Consider the following 19560-nt stretch of genomic DNA (forward strand, 5'->3'; position numbering starts at 1 on the left):
ATACACAAAATGGCCAGCAGGGTGGCCAGTGGGCAGAAGTCCTGTCTGAAATCATGACAGCTTCTGTCATTAAGTGTCATTCGGTTTTTGTCATAACAAGTTAGGGTTAGGACATTAAGAATTAAAATTGTTGTCTATATTGTGCACGGGCCAGTTGTTCTCACCCCAATAATCCCATCTAAAAGCCAATAAAAAATAAATGATAAAAAAGAGAATAGGGAAATAAATAAGTATGGATGGAACATAAAAACAAGGCTAAGAACTGTAAAATAAAAAAAAATAAAAAAGGACACAGAGCGGTTTAAAACTTTAATTTAAATTTTCATTAAAACCTTTCAGGTGAAGTGTTTGAAGTTTTAAAATCCACAATTCTCTGCTTTTTTAAGGTTAGGATTAGGGTTCATGTGTCATGACAGTGTCATGTCACACTTATGTTGATACTATAAAGAACACAGATCAGTGCGACAAACCCACCCTTCTTCTCCCCTGAAACGGAGTGTGCATCGGGTGTATGCTTTGCGGCCTACCTGCCCCCCTAAGATTCGATACGCTTATGACGTTTCATTCAAGACATGGCGAGACAGTCAGCAGAGGAGCCTACACATGTAATAAACTGTTTAATAACATTTAAATTAAATTATCGGGTTTCAATGTGAACTATGGTTAAGCCTATTTAGCCAATTCCTGTATCAAGCCTAAATTTAGAACCACTTCCTAAATAAATCTGTTCAAATATTTCACATTGGAATGATTTATCAACAAGTCATATTAACATGCTCAGATATGATCACTGGTCAGTAGTCTATTACTATATTTTCCACGACTTAGGCTACTAGAAGACTGTTAAACAACACATTGAAAGAAACGTAATGTTACACTAGTTGATGGCATTTTGCATTAAGGCTATAATTAGTTCAAGGGAGAATTACATCAAAGCAAGTCTGATCACTAACATTCTAAGCATGCATTAATAAAATAGCCTTCTACAGTATGTTGATCCATTTCTGTTCCTGTCAAGTAAAGTGTAACCAAAGTATTTTCTAAAAGGGGGTGGCATCATCATAGAATCATAAGCTATACGTTCCTCCCCAGGGAATTGTTGAAATTCTGGCTGTTAAACAAATAATTTAGTTTGGGAGGGACAGTAATACAGAGCAAGCAGTCTTTAACTCAGCCAGGGGATGTGAACATTGGCTACCTGCATATGATTAGCCTATCACCTCAAAGTAAATGGAAACACTAAAACAAGAGGCTACATCAAGATTTTTGGAGGAAAGATCAGGCAGTCTGCCGAGAGACCTGACCTAATAGGCGCTATTGAAATATTAAACCACACAATGATCCAAATCATACAGCCAAACAAGACAAGAAATGGTTAACAGAGAACAATATCAACATTTTAGAGTGGCCCAGCCATAGTACAGACCTCAATCTGTAAAAAAAGTGAGCACAAGGACAGAGTGATGGCAAATAATCGTTCCTGACTGAAAATCCTTGATTGCTGCTAAAAAGGTGCGGTCTAGAATCATTGTAGAGAGATGGAGAAGCTTGGTAGGTATTATAAGATATAAGAACCATATCAAGAGCAAATAAAGATGTTTCCATTTGTTATTTAGAAAGGGCATGAATAATTTGGGACATGCCATTTTTCATAGAAATGTTAAATAAGATGAAACTGCTTATTTTTTATTCCATGAGTCTACATTGTCTTTTGGCATGTGGCAGTGTCATTTTAAGTCAGAACAAACATATTGGTCAAGAGAAATTCAAAATTAAATCAATATTTTCCAGGCTGCAGTATGAATCATTTTGCAGACCAGTCCTGATACATATCAGTGTTGTTATTAGTGATTCATCATGCAGACCAGTCCTGATACATATCAGTGCTGTTATTAGTGATTCGTCACTGACCTCCACTGGTCTCCATCCCTCTCTGTAGGTCAGTCCTGGTCCAGACAGAGGAACTATCAATTCTACCTGAGCTGCTCTACTGTGAGGCCTTCACTGTTACAGAGACCCCTACAGGTAAGATCCTCAGAAGAAATGAACTATTGAAGTATGGAAGCACTCTCTCAGTGAATGTGTGTGTGAGAGTGTGCAGGTGTGTGTTATTATCAGGGTCAGAGAATGACAGCTTTCCTCTGTCCCAGTCCAGCTGCACTCTGATCCTCTGGAGTTTCTGCTTCACTGTGAGTAGAGTGTAGGGCTGTGGGGGAGCAAGTGCTGCATATGCAGCACCATTATACACCACACACCAGCATCCACTCATGGAGGTGTAGTCTCCCTTCCTCTGGAGAGACTCTGCCATCACACCCACCTCCCACCGTGTGTTCTCCCCAACCTCCACATCCCAGCAGTGAGTCCCTGAGTTAAAGCCCTCAGAGCTCAGGACACTGGCCCACCTATCAAATCTCTCTGGGTTATCAGGAAGCTGCTGTCTCTCGTTATATCTCACACTGGTCAGATCCTCAGACAGGATGAGAAGTGGGTGTGCAGTGTTGGGATCCAGAGTCACAGGAGCTGCAGAGAGAAAGAACACACACATGAGCTGAACACTGAGTGATGTGTGATGAAGATGTGAATGATGGTCATTATTAATAGTGGTGTTACCAAGTGTAATGGCAGGAGAAGCAGTAACAGTGAAATGCTCTTTAGTCATCAGGATGAAGGGATCAGGGTCTCTATCACTCTCCATTTTATTTGTTAAGGTTTATGTATCATCTATTTTAATGCCACTGATAGTTTAGTGTGTGTGTGTGTGTGTGTGTGTGTGTGTGTGTGTGTGTGTGTGTGTGTGAGAGAGAGAGAGTGCATGTGAGTGTGTGTTAGTGTGTGTGCGTGTGTGAGTGTGTGTGTGTGTGTGTGTGTGTGTGTGTCAGAGTTTCCGCTAGGAAAAAATGGTGCCGGTCAAAGTGACCGGCAGAGGTTTAGTTTTCCGGACATTTTGATGATATGCCGGTCAAATATCTTATTATCGCTTCTTAATTACCTAGTCAAGTTGAGGAAAACTGGAGACAGGCTATGTAGCTTAAAGAATGACATAATCAGGCTGAATAGAATGCAACATGTTCATTAGCCTAAGTTACGTAAACATGCCTAACAAGATCTAGCCAGTATCTATCTTTTCATGGACAGCAAGAGTCCACTTCGTTCATTGTTTTAAAAAGGCTACGTTGTTTGTTGCTGCTACCCACGTTATCTCCAGTGGTTCCACTGTTTAACTTGCACAGATGCGCACACACAAGAATGAGCGATCACACCACTACCCCCTAAGGCTATGCCTCTTTATTTGAATACATTAAGAAATATTTCCTATTCTGGGAAATGTTTAGTTTCTTTTTTTCCTGCAGATCATAGACAGAGAAAGCATAGGCCTACTGTATGCTTTGGGTACAGAACACAGTTGCATGTCCAGTGTACTGTACACGGAGAATGACAGTGTCTTGGAGCGGCCGCAACCCGGCAACTCCACTTCCAACATCATGATTCCGACAGATATGCCCGACACTTATGCTTTTTATCTGGTGGTGGTGGAGTTGACCGGACATCTGAGGCTTCAGACGTTACCAATTTATCATCATCCATTGCGTCTGGCCTCTGAAAAAACTTTTAAGGCTAGTCTGCCCGGGCCTGGCCATGTTTGAACCGCCTCACTCATTTGTTCGTTGTTTAACATGGACGTTTTAAGCGTGCGCTTCCTATTTGAAATGTTTCCTATTTGAAATGCAGCATAGGCTATGCGTGTTGTTTAATAGCTTTCAAACGGTAGACCTTGTACATTTAAAAACATAGCCAAAGGACGTATTGCTTTAATATAGGCTTACATTTTAAGGCTTATTCTCAAATTCAGATTGCGTTAGGGGGATGGGATTATTAGCCAATTTCAATCTGACAATTTGACCGGAGAGATTTAATTTTGTCGGACATTTAATTTTTTTTCCGGCCAATGTCCGGTAATTACCGGACAACGGAAACCCTGGTGTGTGTGTGTGTTTGTTTGAACATACTGTACTGAACAGTGTCCTGCATCTTCTCCCAGACTCTGAACTTCAGGTTGCCCAGGTGCTTTGCCACATTGATCAGAGCTCCTGAAACCCTCTCTGGATCCTGCAGTGTGCACTGGGCTCTGGAATAACATTCAGGAGTCAGTGCTGCTGTGGCTTTGGGTTCAGAACCACAGAGAAGAGAGAGAGAGACAGGAGGCAGATCACTCACCTTTCCACTGTGCTCTTGTAGCTCTGGGAAATAACAAAGGAGAAAAGGTGTTTAAAATGATTGTTTCTATAAATTATCCTCATAAGCCTTTAATGGTGGATTGATAGATGGTAAACCAGTGAATTGTCAACAACACAGACTCACAAACAAACAAAGAGAGAGATAGAGAGAGACGGAGACAGGGAGAGATAGAGAGACACACACACACACACAAACACAAACACACAGACACATACCTACACAAACACACACACACACACACAAACACAAACACACACACACACACACACACACAGACACATACATACACAAACACACACACACACACAAACACAAACACACACACACACACACACACACACAGACACATACAGTATGTGACACAGTTCTGCCTTTTATCACAGCAAAAAGTACATTTCAACATCCACATCTCAATTTCTGAACACCCCCATCTACAGGACGATGGGTGTACTAGTTACTTTTTTTGTATGGACAGAATTCCACAAAACTTGGCATGTGCATAGTGGGTGTCGGGTTAGTCATTCACATCAAACTTGGTGCAGTTCATTTTTACTGGGGGGGGGGCAACATCACAAATGAGTGGTGATGGGCTAGGTTGATGCGAGCCATAGAGACCAAAATACCACACACAATAATACACACACAAACACAGACACAGGCACACACACACACACAACCTGGTTCTTCTTTGATTCATTGAAACTTCATATTCTCATCTCAGAGTGTCAGAGTGATTCTCCTTCCTCTCAACACATTGAGATGAATAAAAGCCTCTTACTCATCCACACAAACACCACAGTCAACACAGATAGTAGAAACAACAGAATAACCAGAAGTATGACCATTTTTAACATTTATAAATCAGCCCAAGGGACCCTCAAGACATAAAGATTAGATGGTTCTGACCTGCAGGAATGTGATTTCATCAGGTTGCATCTGCTCTTCTACGGCTCTGATTGTGTCTGAAAGAGATGAGATCTCTCTGCTCATCTTCTCAATCTTCTCCTTCATCATCTGACTCTTCTGCTCCTCTTCCTCCCTCAGTGCAGCTATCCTGGCTGCCTCTTCATCTAGTAGAAACTGGAGAAGCTTCTTAAACTCTTCCTTGATCCATTTCTCTGTGTGCTCGGCCTGAGTCTGAAATAAGTTCAGTAAGTACTTTTGAATGACTCCTGACATCTGAAATCTTTGAAATCTTTGTGTAGTATTTCGTTTGTGCTTCATATGAATCGTGACACGTACCTTAATGTGTTCAGCTGTTTCATTAGAGGTGAGTTTTGCTTTTTCAAAAGCCTTCAGCTTCTGTTTTATGGCATCTAGTTTGATTTTGATCTCCTCCTAGAACCGAGGAGAGAGAGAGAGAGAGAGAGAGAGAGAGAGAGAGAGAGAAAGAGAGAGAGAGAGAGAGGTCTTTACACACAAAGCACATCCCTTCCGGAGGATGGCTGTGTGTACTTATCCCTCTGTCTAGATAAACTTTCACTGACATGTTTCTGAAATGTTCCATCTGAAGAAAACTGTGTGTTTTTAAAAGGGCAAAGTCTGTGAAATGAGAAATGTGAGATACAATCATCTTTACAAACCACATTTTCCCCAAAGGGAAACATTTTAATGAGTCTCTTTACAAAGGCATCAAAGGATTGAATGGAAAGTACTGCACCCTAGTGTTGATCTACAGTAATAAAAGACTTTCTTTCCTCAGGCCTTGAGATTCCTGAATATAATACAGTTTTTCCTCAATTGCTAAAACACAATTTCTGAAACCTTGCTCCGTTTTCTTAAAATATTAAACACTAAACCTCAGCTTCAAGCACTATTTACAAAACCTCTGACTCTTTTTGCAAAATGAAACTTTCGCCTCAAAACAGTTTTACCTGTGCTCAAAATGAAACTTTCACCTCAAAAACTTTCACCTATAAACCAAGTGGGTAACACTTTACTTGACGGGTGAGTTCATAACACATTCATAGCAGCTGTCATAAACTGCACATAAAGCATTCATGACTGTTTCATGAGACATGACTCAACATTCAAACCAAACCTTTCATGAATGTGGAAGACAGAATGACAACAACTTGTCAAAATAAAAGTCCAATAAGTCCATCGCAAAGCAGCATTGCCGTTTTTGTTCCAAATCTTTTACCTGATCACATTACATCTGAGTCAATGGGCTACTCCAGTGCCAAAAAGACAGAACATGGTCAAGCAAATAATTTTTGTTTCAGAAAAATGTATTTGTTTTATGATTTCTCATTTTTTGCTACTGGGAATGTCCAACTGCTCCAGGTTACACAAATACGGGTCAGCTGAATGTAGGCTAGTTTACCTCCCAGTGTTAAACTCTGTGATTATGAATACTTCACAACTTGTATAGTAAAGTGACATTTGATGTAGACTTCATAAGATATTCATGAAATATTTACAAAGGCTGGAGTGATTAAGTGAATGGTTTCCAGGTTACACAAACAGGGAAAGGAACAAAAACGGCCATGCTGCCTTGCGATTGTTGGACTTTTATTTTGACAAGTTGTCGTCGATCTGTCTTCCACATTCATGAAAGGTTTGGTATGAATGTTGAGTCATGTCTCATGAAACAGTCATGAATGCTTTATGTGCAGTTTATGACAGCTGCTATGAATGTGTTATGAACTCACCCATCAAGTAAAGTGTTACCACAAAGTGATCACAATAATACACTATCAAGCAATCAGTAAACAATACACCAGAAAATAGAAAACACATTGTTCAAATATATAGTTCTCAGGGAGAAGTTCTTTGTTGATATGAACTTGCAACCAGTCAAAATCTTTTGAGCAGTCAGTATTGTAAACAAATGGAAAGCACAATGTTCAGGGCCATACGATTTGTTTTACAGTATTGTACAATATACAGCCTACAATGCACTGTACTACAGTGTGCAATAAAAATCCTCATTCTTGCCTTCCTCCTCGTCCCCCATCTCACATCTGCACTCGTCCTCGTCCTCATAGTTTATTCTATCCATTCTCATTCCCACCTTCAACAACCTGGTTGCTCTCTGAACTGGCTTATATTGGTTGTATCACATCATTTGAAACAAGTGAAATCAATTTTGAGTGGTAGTGTTTAATCAATGGCGTGTGTATGTCTATTTCTATTTCATTTTTGCCACTTGTGTTTACCAGTATGGATGCATGTGCATTAGAGTGCAGAATGTGTTTTGAGAATGAGAATGTTTTCAAAGTTTTGCTAAAAATTGTAAGTGAGATCTGCAAATTGTGTTTTACCATGTAAAATGGGTTAAGGTATTGACAACAGACTGAACAATTAGCTTAATGAGTTCAAACAACTGAGAACTTTCTTCAGCTAATGGGTTTTAGTGTTTTAGCAACTGAGAAAAACTATAATTGAATAAATATTAGGCTTGTTGAGCCTGTTAATAATCCAAATCCAAATATTTTTTTATTACTATTAATCAGACTTACCTTCCGGTCAGCTGCTGCTTCATCAACAGGACTGCACCGGTGACTCCTGTGGAGTTTTGAGTCTCGACACGAGTAACACACGAGCTGCTGATCATCATGACAGAACAGCCTGAGTGGGTCACCATGGAGAAGACACAGTGGTCCTCTCTGACTTCTCTCTTGTAAGTACACCTCACACAAGTTTTTTAACACCAGGTTAGTTGGTGGTGTGTCCCTTGATGACCTCCTCCTGCAGACTGGACATTCTCTGGATGGTTTGGTATCCCAGAACTGCTGCAGATAGACTTTACAGAAGCTGTGACTACAAGACAGGAGCACAGGGTCCTTGTAGATCTCCGTGCACACAGGACAAGAGAACTCTTCTTGCAGCTTTGAAGCCATTTTCTAAGTTGTTGTAAACAGTGTGCCCAGAGCAAAGCTCCCTCCCCGTTGTTGCTCTCTCACTCACACTGATTTACTTTCACTTTCAGGAGGCTCAAAATCAAGTCACTCTATAAATCCTGTGGGTGTTTAATCTCACATCTGCAGGTATGGTTAACTCTCCAACTTCTTTTGGGAAACAACTATGTCCTGTTAGATTGTTTCTGTTTAACTCTCACCAAGTAATTCAGTAGAGGTGTAGCAGAGACCTAAGCTTCACTTCCTCCTTCAGGACAGGTGAGTCAGATCTGGAGGAGCTGCAAGCTGATTGGTCAGTGTCACATTCCTTCACAAAACCAGTTGTTCAGTCCCTTCAGGTTCAGGTTCAAAGTAGCAGGTTCAGTGAGCTTTAAAGGAACCGTATGTAAGAAATGTATTTCAATTAATCATAAAATGGCCCTGATAAGTCACTAGACATTAAGAAATCATGTTCATTTCAAATACTTATATCACTGACAACAGTAGTCCGGCCAGGATATTGTCATTTAAAAAGTTAAGTTGCAGCCCTCAACTGATGTTGATGTTGTGTTTTGGCCTGATGCACCACCCTCCACCTATCTAGTAATCACAAAGTCAGTAGTGTTTCAGCATCCGGGTTGGCAACCTCGAGTCAGGGGGGAGGGGGAGGGGATACACCGCTCTACAGTAATTTCAAAGTGATTGCAGTACAAGTTTTGGCCACAATCTTACATATGGTTCCTTTAATTGACTGGCATGAACACAGAATCAGTGCTTATTTCTCTTCTATCCACACAACTGATCTCCTATTTCTACTACAGACTTGTTCATTCACAGAGAGCTAAATGTGTTTTTAATGACACCCATGCAGTATGCACACTCACTGCAAATGTGGACAGTTTACCAGCTGGGTACAGTACTGAAGCATGCTGATCATAAGGGCTCCAATCAGTATTTCTACTGATTATTATATTTCTTGTCCTATTTCTTGTCTATGCACCACCTGTCTATTCTTTGAATATCACATTGCACTTTTCTGCTTTTTGCACTCTGTTTAGACGCAAACTGCATTTCGTTGTCTTTGTACTTGTACTCGGCACAATGACAAAAAAGTTCTAATCTAATTTAGTCTAATCTAATGAGGAAGAAAGGTTGTTTGTGTGTGTGTGTGTGTGGGGGGGGGGGGGGGGGTCAGAGAATACATAGAGAAGTTGAAGTTGTTCCATTCCGGAATCCAGAAGGAAGGAATGCTACCGGTCTTGCTGAGTCACCCTAACTGGATGAGTGAGTGAAGGTGAAGGCCTGTCACTCATCCTTCATTAGACACAGGACACAGAGAGAAGGACTGAACTCTTTACTGTTCTGTGGGGATCAGACAAGACACACAACCCAAGGGTGAGGCTCATTTCTGTCATTAATCTATTATTCACAATATCGATCAGGAAGTGATATAAAAGAAGAAAAGAATGAAAAAACTCCACTGTACAATAGAGACAGTAGAAGATAAGAAAATACTAAATATACTATAGTGTGCTTAAGGATGATCAAGCATGAGTAGCTTGCAGTGACAGGGCAGGGGACTGAGCCTGTAACTCTGTGTGCATGGTAAGATGCTCTAAGAGAGTGAGTGTCATGGTGAAGGTGCAATAAGTCCAACAGTGCAACAGTGCAAGAATAAGGTCCAGAGACCAGCATAAAATAAATATGGACATATAAGAGAATGATGTATGATGTAAACAAGGTAATATAAAAAAAAACTATGTCAGTGCAAGAATAGGAAGCCATTGGTCCAGTATTAAGTATAAGGTATTAAGCATTAAGTACGGCCACAATCCAGGCTGTGGGAGGGAGGGAGGGGTTGTGCATATGTGCTAATATAGCATGTAAACAGTGTAGCAGTGAAACAGTAGGCTAGTGGACAGTCAGTACACAAACAGAGAGGGTGGAGAGGCAGACAGACTATGCAGAGAAGTCTATCTCTCCTCTTCCCTTTAGTGCAGCTTGTTATGTTGTGTTAGTGTAGCCAGGTGTTAATGCAGGAGAATGTAATGGGTTCGGCTGTGGTGAGGTCATGCTGTGTCTGTGAGCTCTATTCATGGGGGGTTTCTGTGAAGGCACACTACTGAACTCTTCTGTCATGACCTCTGATAAAGGTAACCCACTACTAGTGGATGAATAATGTACTAGCCTTGAATCTCAATGATCGCATCTCTCAGCAGCAGTGGAATTTTACTTTGCTCCGGTTAGTAGTACTGCCCAAAAGTAAATGAGAAGCACACTTCAGTTGGACTGGATAAAATGGGCTGAAAACGGTCTCCACTGATAAATATCACTCTGGCTAATTTGGAAATGAGGTCCTTTAATTACAGATCAGCCTTATTATACCCTTATAATAAAGTAAAAATATACAATGTTTTGTGTATGATTCACCTTACATATTGAGCATAATGTAATTTTAGTATGACATTTAGTGGTAGTAGCCTTTAGATAGATAGATATATAGATAGATAGATAGATAGATAGATAGATACTTTATTGATCCACAAGGGGAAATTCATACAGACATCACACACAACATGCACTAACAGCAGAAAAAGTAATAAAAGTATATAATATAAAAAAACACAACTAAGCAAGGACAGTAGAAGATAAAGAATATACTAAAATACAAATTATACTAAATAACACTAAATCTAAATCAAGTACAAAATACTAAATATACTATATAGTGTGCTTAAGGATGATCAAGCATGAGGTGCTTGCAATGACTGAGGCAGGGACTGAGCCTGTGATTCTTTGTGCATAGTAAGGTAAGGTGCTCTGTGAGAGTGAGTGTCATGGTGATGGTGCAAATGAGTAACTCCTTTATTTATCACTTAGTCACAAGTATAGCGAAAATGTGCAAATGTACATGCAAGCACTTTATCACAGATCCCAAAGGTGATTCCTATTCATTTTGCTAGACTCTTTCCATGAGTTGACATGGCAGACTCCACCAAGAACTCCATCCAGGAGATACTGAGGAACACCATGGAGAACCTCAGCTCTGCCGACTTCAAGAAGTTCAAGCACTATTTGAAGGATATTGGCCAGATTCCATGGGCAAAACTTGAGAACGCTGACCGTGATGACACCGTAGATTTAATAGTGGAAATGTACACAAAGGAACATTCCGGTCAGACAGTGTATACAATTCTTAAAAAGATGAACCTCAACCAGAATGCTGAAAACTTGGAGAGGGAACTAAAGGGAGAGAACTCTGGCATGGAAACGTTCAACACAGGTTGGAATCCATGATTCACTGACAGCTCTGAGGAACAGCTCTGAGGAGGAACAGCTCTGAGGAACAGCTCTGAGGAACTGCTCTGAGGAACAGCTCTGATGAACTGCACAACGTAAAACATTATCAGAACACAACAAAGACTTCCTTCTTTTTCCCCATTCTACTCTACACATAAGGCCAGTTTACCGCACATGGATTAAAGGGGAACTTGGCAACTATTTCAATGTAATAAACCCGTTTAGAAATAATTTGGATGGTTAAATGACCTGTTCCGGTGAAAATGGTGACTTTCACCGCTGCGCCTAGCGTCCCCAGGCGGAAAACCAACCTTGTAACACTGAGACTACCGTCCCGGAAAGAGAAGTGAGAAACAAGAAACTCGTTTTAAATCGTGTTTCTTACCTTGTAACATCCACATAGTTCTGCCAAACTTATGCTAACCGTTCGCTAGCTTGTAAACAAATCCATGTGCTTTATTGTTACCTTTTCCCACAGTTTGAAATAGCATAATGCACAATTTCTCCAGCAGAGGGGGAAATCCAGCCAAGTTTCCCTTTAATACGGAGTCCCTAAAGGGACGTGCAGATTATAAAAGCTTTTTTCAATTGAGATTTTCACTCCATTTCTGGTGCGCACAAGATACTTCCAAAAGCTTTTATCAATGGAGATTTTCACTCCATTTTCTTTCCATGTATGATAAATGGTCCCCTGTGATATTAGAATGAGATATTTTGGTACGTTTAAAAAAATATTTATTATGATATTAGAATGAGATATTTTGGTACGTTTAAAAACACATTTATTATTACACATTTATTTTCCAGAGGAGAGACATCATGCACACCTGCTCTGTAGTCTGCACAAGAGGAAACTCGAGCTCTTCTGTCAAGAGGATCAACAGCTTGTGTGTCTGGAGTGTCGAGATTTACACTTGGGTCACAAGTTCAGTCCTATTAGTAAAGCAGCAACTGATGCTAAGGTAGGCTCTTTGGCCATGCACTAATGCTAATACACAGTCACCTCCAGCATGCACTGTAGATTAATTGTATTCATCTTCACTTCACGTTTTTGAAAATACTGCCAGTGCAGTTTAACCCCCTTTCACTACTGTGGTGATAACAGAAATGTGTTCATATGTTACACACACACACACACTCATACATATACAGACAGACACTCCATATAAAATGAATTTGATCCATTTAGTATGTTCATATATGTGACTCATCTAGAGCAAGCACACACACACACACACACAGTATATACTCACACACATGCCCATACAGGAGTTTCAAACTCACAGTATATTATGTACAGACTCTTACAAGGCACATAAACACACACACACACACACTCACACACACACTCTCATACATATAGAGACACAGACAGACACTCCATTTAATATTAATTTGATCCATTCAGGAGGATCTCAGGGTCAAACTGCAGGAGAAGCTGCAGGCCTCTGAGAAGGCTAAAGACCAGTGTTATGAAACAGCTGCATATATCAAGGTGAGTGGGATTTAGTGTGATGCCAACCTACAGCAACATGTCTCTCAATTTCAATAGAATGCTAAAAACATATTTGTTGAGATATCTTATGTTGATGGTATCCAGACTCAAACGAAAGACACAGAGAAGCAGATCAAGGAGGAGTTTGAGAAGCTTCACCAGTTTCTACGAGATGAAGAGGCAGCCAGGATAGCTGCACTGAGGGAGGAAGAGGAGCAGAAGAGTCAGATGATGAAGGAGAAGATTGAGAAGATGAGCAGAGAGATCTCATCTCTTTCAGACACAATCAGAGCCGTAGAACAGGAGATGAGAGCTGATGACATCACATTCCTGCAGGTAAAAAGAAAATTGTTTTTTTTGTTTTCCATAGAAAGAATATAAAACTTTCATATTGGATACATTTGTAGAAGTACTTAGTATTTATTTATTTATTTGTCCGTTTGTTTGTTTGTGTGTGTTTGGGATGAACTTTGGCACACATATGGGCAGGGTTATATAGAGGGTTTAACAAATTTAGGTAATTTACTTATTTGTTAATGCAGAAATAACTGCCATTTTTTCATACATTTTCACCATTTTTATTTTCCAGAGCTACAAGAGCACAGAGAAAAGGTGAGTGATCTGCCTCCTGTCTCTCTCTTCTCTGTGGTTCTGAACCCAAACCCACAGCAGCACTGACTCCTGAATGTTATTCCAGAGCCCAGTGCACACTGCAGGATCCAGAGAGGGTTTCAGGAGCTCTGATCAATGTGGTAAAGCACCTGGGCAACCTGAAGTTCAGAGTCTGGGAGAAGATGCAGGACATTGTTCAGTACAGTGAGTAGCTGGCAGGAAGGTGTGCGTTGGGAAGTGGCAGAGGCAGGTTTCCAGGTGTCCACCTGGGCAAACGCTACCTACCATTTTATATGGTAGCCAGGTAAACCTATTGGCTAACCAATCAGGCAGTGATTATGGGGCGCTCCATGAAAGGTATCAAGTAATAGGTTGCCATGCAATATCTGAAACTGTCAAGTTCTATTTGTGTGGCGAACTATTTGTTTTCTCAGCAGATGCCACACAACAGTAACAAAATACATTTAACAGACCTATTGTGCAATTTTTGCCATGTTATTATGCCGTAACCGCATAATAAGCAGGATTGTGTATTTGCAACGCTCATTATTGGGAAATAATAGTATATGAATAATATTATTTAGTATTATTTGTCATTTATTAATATTATTGATCTATTTATTATTTTCCGATAATGACTGGCGGACAATACATTATCCCTTACACATCGCACAGGCCACAGACCAACCAATTATTTTGGAAAATAGCGTCACATTCTCACAAGATCCCGAGTACCACAACGCAGGAAGCATTTTAGTGTGACTAATGCAAAATATAAGCTATCAGTCACATACCTTGGTTTTCTTTGGTCACTAGTCCATATTAGTTGACTACCTATACAAACACTTGATTTATACTGTTTTTTTACAATTGAGTTACAGTATGCATAGTGGATTCTCCGTAAGGATCCTGTCCATGTTGAATAGAACTTGTTCTTAACAGCTTCTCGTAAGTGGCACAAAAAGCGGTCAACTTTGACACCCCAATATAATAGTATTGTAGCTGCCTAGTCTAGGGTGACCAGGTTCCTGGGGACAGTCCCCGGCTGGAGCTACCCCCGGAAATGTCTCTGGTTTTCACTGTGACAGATACAGTAGACCCAAAATTGGAATAAAAAAAAAAAAAAGAAAGAAAGAAAACACTGACCAAACATTTGCGCACCTTACACACATTTTTTTAACCCACCTCCACCCTATCTTTTTGTTTTTTAAATGTGTTTTTTTGGTGTCTGTTTTGGTTGCCTGTTGAAGCTTGAAACAGACACAGGGTAGCCATTACATCTTTCCAAACACAATGAAATGAGTAAATAAATTAATAAAAAATCACTGATAACAAAGGAAACATAATAAAAGGTGAAAAAACAAACCAATGAAAAATAAAAAAAAAAAGTCCCTCCATCCTACACACACTTGCTCTGGCTAGCTCTGGATTGCTATGGCTGGCAGGATTATTTATCAATATTTGTATCTTTTTATTATTTTTAAACTAATGTCCCCCACTCAAGCTTTATCTTCCCCAAAATCTTGTGAAAGTAGGATGTTGTAAGGAGTCCTTCATTTTGGTGAAGTGCCTGGCTTAAAGCTTATACAAAGTTACAAAGTTACAAATGTTCTTGATCTCAGTTACTTTGTGATCAGAGAAGAACACTCTTTGTTAATCACTTCCCTTGCAATTTAGGAGAACTACAATAAGATCAATTTAATTATGAATGGTAATTAAGTTTTTGAAAAGGTCCCCAGATTTTGTCTCAGAAATCTGGCCAGTCTAGTCACTTATCACTAGAAAGATTACTTCCTCAATTTTGTACCAAGTTATTCTTTCCCCATGTACAGTAATTTAATGGTAAACAATTGACAGCAAAAAGCTCAAACCCTACACCTCGACTCCCAATGTGCTGGAGTTGACCTTTAATAAATAAAGTTAATAACCACCATCGTAGAGCCATTGACCTCAGATCGCTAGTTCACCATTTGTGGAACCAGCTGAAGTCAAGAAAGCCTATGCATGTGTCACTTACTTACTCTTTCTGTGTGTGTGTGTGTGCGCGCGCGCATGCGTGTGTGTGTGTGTTCAAGAAAGCCTAGGCATGTGTCACTTACTTACGCTCTCTTTCTCTGCAGCTCCTATGACTCTGGATCCCAACACTGCACACCCATTTCTCATCCTGTCTGAGGATCTGACCAGTGTGAGACGTGGTGATGAGGAGCAGCAGCTTCCTGATAACCCAGAGAGATTTGATCACTATCACAGTGTCCTGGGCTCTGAGGGCTTTAACTCGGGGACTCACTGCTGGGATGTGGATCTTGGACAGAACAGAGGCTGGGCTCTGGGTGAACAACAGAGTCTTTCCTGAGGAAGGGACACTACGTGTCCAGGAGTGGACATTGGTGCATGTGCTATGGCTATAATCAGTATACAGCACGTGCTCCACCACTCCCCCTCAGCACCCTCACCGTGAAGCAGAAACCCCGGAGGATCAGAGTGCAGCTGGACTGGGACAAAGGAGAGCTGTCATTCTTTGACTTTGATAATAACACACACCTACACACTCTAAAGGACACCTTCGTCGAGGACGTGTTCCCCTTCTTCTCCACGACCCGTAATCTCAGGATGTTACCAGTGAAGACTGCAGCATCAGTAGAGAAGCTTAGTCCTTGGGCCAGGCCAGATACCGGTACCGTCTGGGTGGGCAAAATCTAGTTGTGATTTTCTGAGAACGTTTTCTCAGACCCAACAAAATGTACCACCAGGTACGTTTTTGAGGTGCAAGCTGGCCCAGCGGGGGTGCTAAAGAGCGACGTTTAGACATTGTTCACTACAGTTAGGTCTGGTCAAACACCTTAATTGTCAACATGCTCGACTTCCGCTCCGAGGCCCAGTTGATACCGTTACGCAAAGTTTTCTGTTTTGTTTCATAGACATACCAGTTCTGTATTTTTGTTATTGAATTGTGCTTGATATTTAACTTGACTAGGTAGTAATCACATACATTAGTTACACAAGCATAAACCCATCATTCATGTATTTGTACTGCATTTTACCAGACAGATTTTGAAAGATAATGGATTTTGTCCCTATGTATCTAGTATGTTGTAAGTTGTGACCCCATAATCCCACCATGTCAGAATTTATTTCAGCAATAAAGAAACGTGTGATCCAAGCGTTTTTCCTTGATGACGTGTGAAAGAGACAACAGTGTGGAGCTATGGCAGTAAACCGTCCCTCCCCTACATCTGTGTCTTGTCACCTGAGATCTCACTGGGTCTCTTTGTAAGTGAATGTGTAGGCCTAGTTGCTGCATTGTGAGCACTGGGAAAAGCCAGAGGACAGGGCTGGACTGGCATATCTGGCAAAATGGCCATTTTCAAGGTGGGCCGACATACCGATAGAATTTTATTATTATTATAATTATTATGTATTGTTGTTTTAAAAGATGGGCAACAATCGCTACAAAGCAAGGGCAGTCCGAGGCCCATTGGGTAATTTTTCTGTACAGACACCTGGCTGGACCAATAACAAATCTTATCAGGCCTCACTCCTCCCACTTTGGCTCAGAGCCTAAATTCCGTGAGCGCGTTTTTATGGATAAACAAGAAGTTGCGGGCGGCAGGTAGAGGTGGATGATATCAAAATAACACAAATGTGCTGTACCCGACATTGCAAGTAGCCTGTGTCAGCAACAGGTTAAACTTCACGGTGGAGAGGTAAGCAAACGTATTACAAGGACATGAGTATATAGGTATATAAGTATATATATTACAAGGATATGAGTGTATGAGTATATAAGTATATATACTCTTTTGATCCCGTGAGGGAAAGCACAGCGCAGTGAGCTGCCTGCAACAACAGCGGCGCTCGGGGAGCAGTGAGGGGTTAGGTGCCTTGCTCAAGGGCACTTCAGCCGCGGCCCACTGGTCGGGGCTCGAACCGGCAACCCTCCGGTTACAAGTCCAGAGTGCTAACCAGTGGGCCACGGCTCCCCCATAACTGCAACTACTACACTCCTCTAGTTCTTGATCTACGGAATGCCAAAAGGTACGCTGGTCACTTATAAAATTGTGGTTGAATAAATACACAAAACCGGATGGAGACATTTCACTCGCTCGATCCCATACGAAATGTAATACCTCCCTTTCGAAAATTCAAGACATTCCAGGTTATTTAAGACTTTTTTAGGCCTTAAAAACCGAAAATTATATTTAAGACTTTTTAAGGATCCGCAGGAACCCTGCTGTAGGTGGCAGTGTAACGAGAAGCTGAAGCCCACATTAGCCAATCAGAATCCCGAAAATAGCAACATATCACTTCCTCTTTATCTTTTTATCTTGAACATATCACTTGCTCTTTATCATAGGTCACACTTTTGGCGCAGGTGCAAGTTCTGGCGCATACTGTGACGTCGGCTGCCTAAAACTCGGTCTTTCTCAGTTTACATGCAAACGTGCAAACAAAGTTTTCCAAAATCTCCACTCTGGCCGGAGCATTTGGAAAGACTCCTTTTCAGAGGTGAATCCTTCGTTTGCGTGTAAAGGAAGTGCACAAACGAAGGGAAATGCCTCTGTTTTTCAAAATAACCAAGTATATGTACACAGGGTCTTAAACTTTCAGGTTTTTAGAAGTGCAAACATTTTGCTTTATTTGTCAGGGCATCAAAGCAAGCTACCAAAATTCCTTGCACAAACATACACAGATGGAATTTCATGTTCCAAAATGGACATTTTCCGATTAATGTGTTTCCATATGCCACAATATTCCGGTTAAAAGAGGCATTATGCTAGGGGTGTTATTCCAGGTTTTAGTATTCAGAATATAACCTTATTCGGGTTATGGCATCTGGAATAAGGTGTTTACATGACTCAGAATTGGATATTGTGATTATTCTGAATAAAACCGGAATATGGTGTACATGGAAACATAGTCATTATAAGTGAAGACCAAGGGGGTATTCCATCAAAGTCGCTAATGAAGGTGGCACTTAACATAAATAGTTCACTTGACCCTAAAGTCGTTCCATTAACACAATTCAGCCGCACCTTGTAACGTTAACTCTAGCCAAGGTAACCTAATCTTTCAATAAGCGTGTGCACGAGGTAAACAGGCCAGAACATGCGATAGAAAATCATGAAAAGCTCTCCGTGTGCTCATTTCTTTCCGGTGGAGCCAGGTGTGTTTGAACCTGCCGCTATTCATGGGTTTCATCAGGTCCCTTTCCACAGGTGTATTAATCAAGCACCATGCAGTCTGCATTCATAATCTAGGTGCATGATTTTATACACCTGTGAAAGGGGACCTGATGAAACCCATAAATTGTTAATGCAATTATGCTGCGTTCTATTATCCATCAGTGTCGGAGTTACGGCGAAAAAGACAGGACGTTGCCTAGCGATGCGCACCAACACGCCCTCTTTACTCGGACAGCGAACTTACCAGCTTGGTCGAACTCAGAGGACACTAAGCAAGAGTTCCGATACGGAATCCATGATTGCTGCACCCTGTATGATTTGTAAATATTAACTGTTATCATTGTTTTGGTTGTTTAAATGATTTAAATCACTCCTCAATACCTTATCACTGCATATGGGTATGGGAATCGGTCTTGTTGTGAGTGCAATATTGAATGAAGACTTGTTTCAAACGGGTGTTTCTAAATGTGGAACAGAATTTTGTAGTGCCCGGTACTCGGCCAGTGCTACCGCAACAACACTTTTCTGGGTGGTGTCCACAACAATCTTTGGTGTCCATGTTTTTCTCCAACTTGGACACGCAAAACATACCAGAACGCTTGAATTGTGGAAGTGACGTCATATCCGAGGGTCGGTTTGCGGAGAATAATAAAACGCTCCATCAGTGTCTACACAGACCTGGTTGGGTGTTGCATTAGCATAGTTAGCATAACTACTAAAAATGATAAGCTAAGTTAGCTAAGTCATGTAGTTAGCATTGATAACATGCTAGTTAGCATTGTTAGCATAGTTATCATTTTTGACAAAACTATTAGTAAACATTAGCTAAGTTAGCTAAGTAACATGGTTAGCATAGTTAGCATAACTGCTAAAAATGAATAGCGAAGTTAGC

At 40.8% G+C, this 19560-nt stretch overlaps 2 protein-coding genes across 3 annotated transcripts; one reads left to right on the forward strand and one right to left on the reverse strand.

The window, feature by feature from the left end:
* Positions 1-1342: 1342 nt before the first annotated feature.
* Positions 1343-8178, reverse strand: LOC121690420 (E3 ubiquitin-protein ligase TRIM35-like). The gene is made up of 6 exons (XM_042070966.1): positions 7701-8178; positions 5479-5574; positions 5143-5373; positions 4216-4238; positions 4008-4126; positions 1343-2520 (listed from the first exon to the last, which is right to left on the reverse strand). Exons 1-6 carry the CDS (start codon positions 8079-8081, stop codon positions 1988-1990), a joined length of 1383 nt encoding a protein of 460 aa, XP_041926900.1. The 5' UTR covers positions 8082-8178; the 3' UTR covers positions 1343-1987.
* A 1205-nt stretch (positions 8179-9383) lies between these two features.
* On the forward strand, positions 9384-16645 carry LOC121690662 (E3 ubiquitin-protein ligase TRIM35-like). 2 transcript variants are annotated; one of them, XM_042071115.1, is made up of 8 exons: positions 9384-9473; positions 11042-11361; positions 12186-12340; positions 12787-12873; positions 12979-13209; positions 13463-13485; positions 13571-13689; positions 15606-16645. In XM_042071115.1, exons 2-8 carry the CDS (start codon positions 11061-11063, stop codon positions 15836-15838), a joined length of 1149 nt encoding a protein of 382 aa, XP_041927049.1. In that variant the 5' UTR covers positions 9384-9473; positions 11042-11060; the 3' UTR covers positions 15839-16645. The 2 variants fall into 2 exon arrangements, with proteins under 2 accessions (XP_041927049.1, XP_041927050.1); XM_042071116.1 differs by lacking the exon at positions 13463-13485 and having other exon boundaries at positions 9386-9473; positions 15606-15780.
* The last annotated feature ends 2915 nt before the right edge of the window (positions 16646-19560 follow it).

Source organism: Alosa sapidissima, chromosome 2 (genome assembly GCF_018492685.1).
Source record: "Alosa sapidissima isolate fAloSap1 chromosome 2, fAloSap1.pri, whole genome shotgun sequence".
In the NCBI taxonomy this organism is placed as follows: Eukaryota; Metazoa; Chordata; class Actinopteri; order Clupeiformes; family Clupeidae; genus Alosa; species Alosa sapidissima.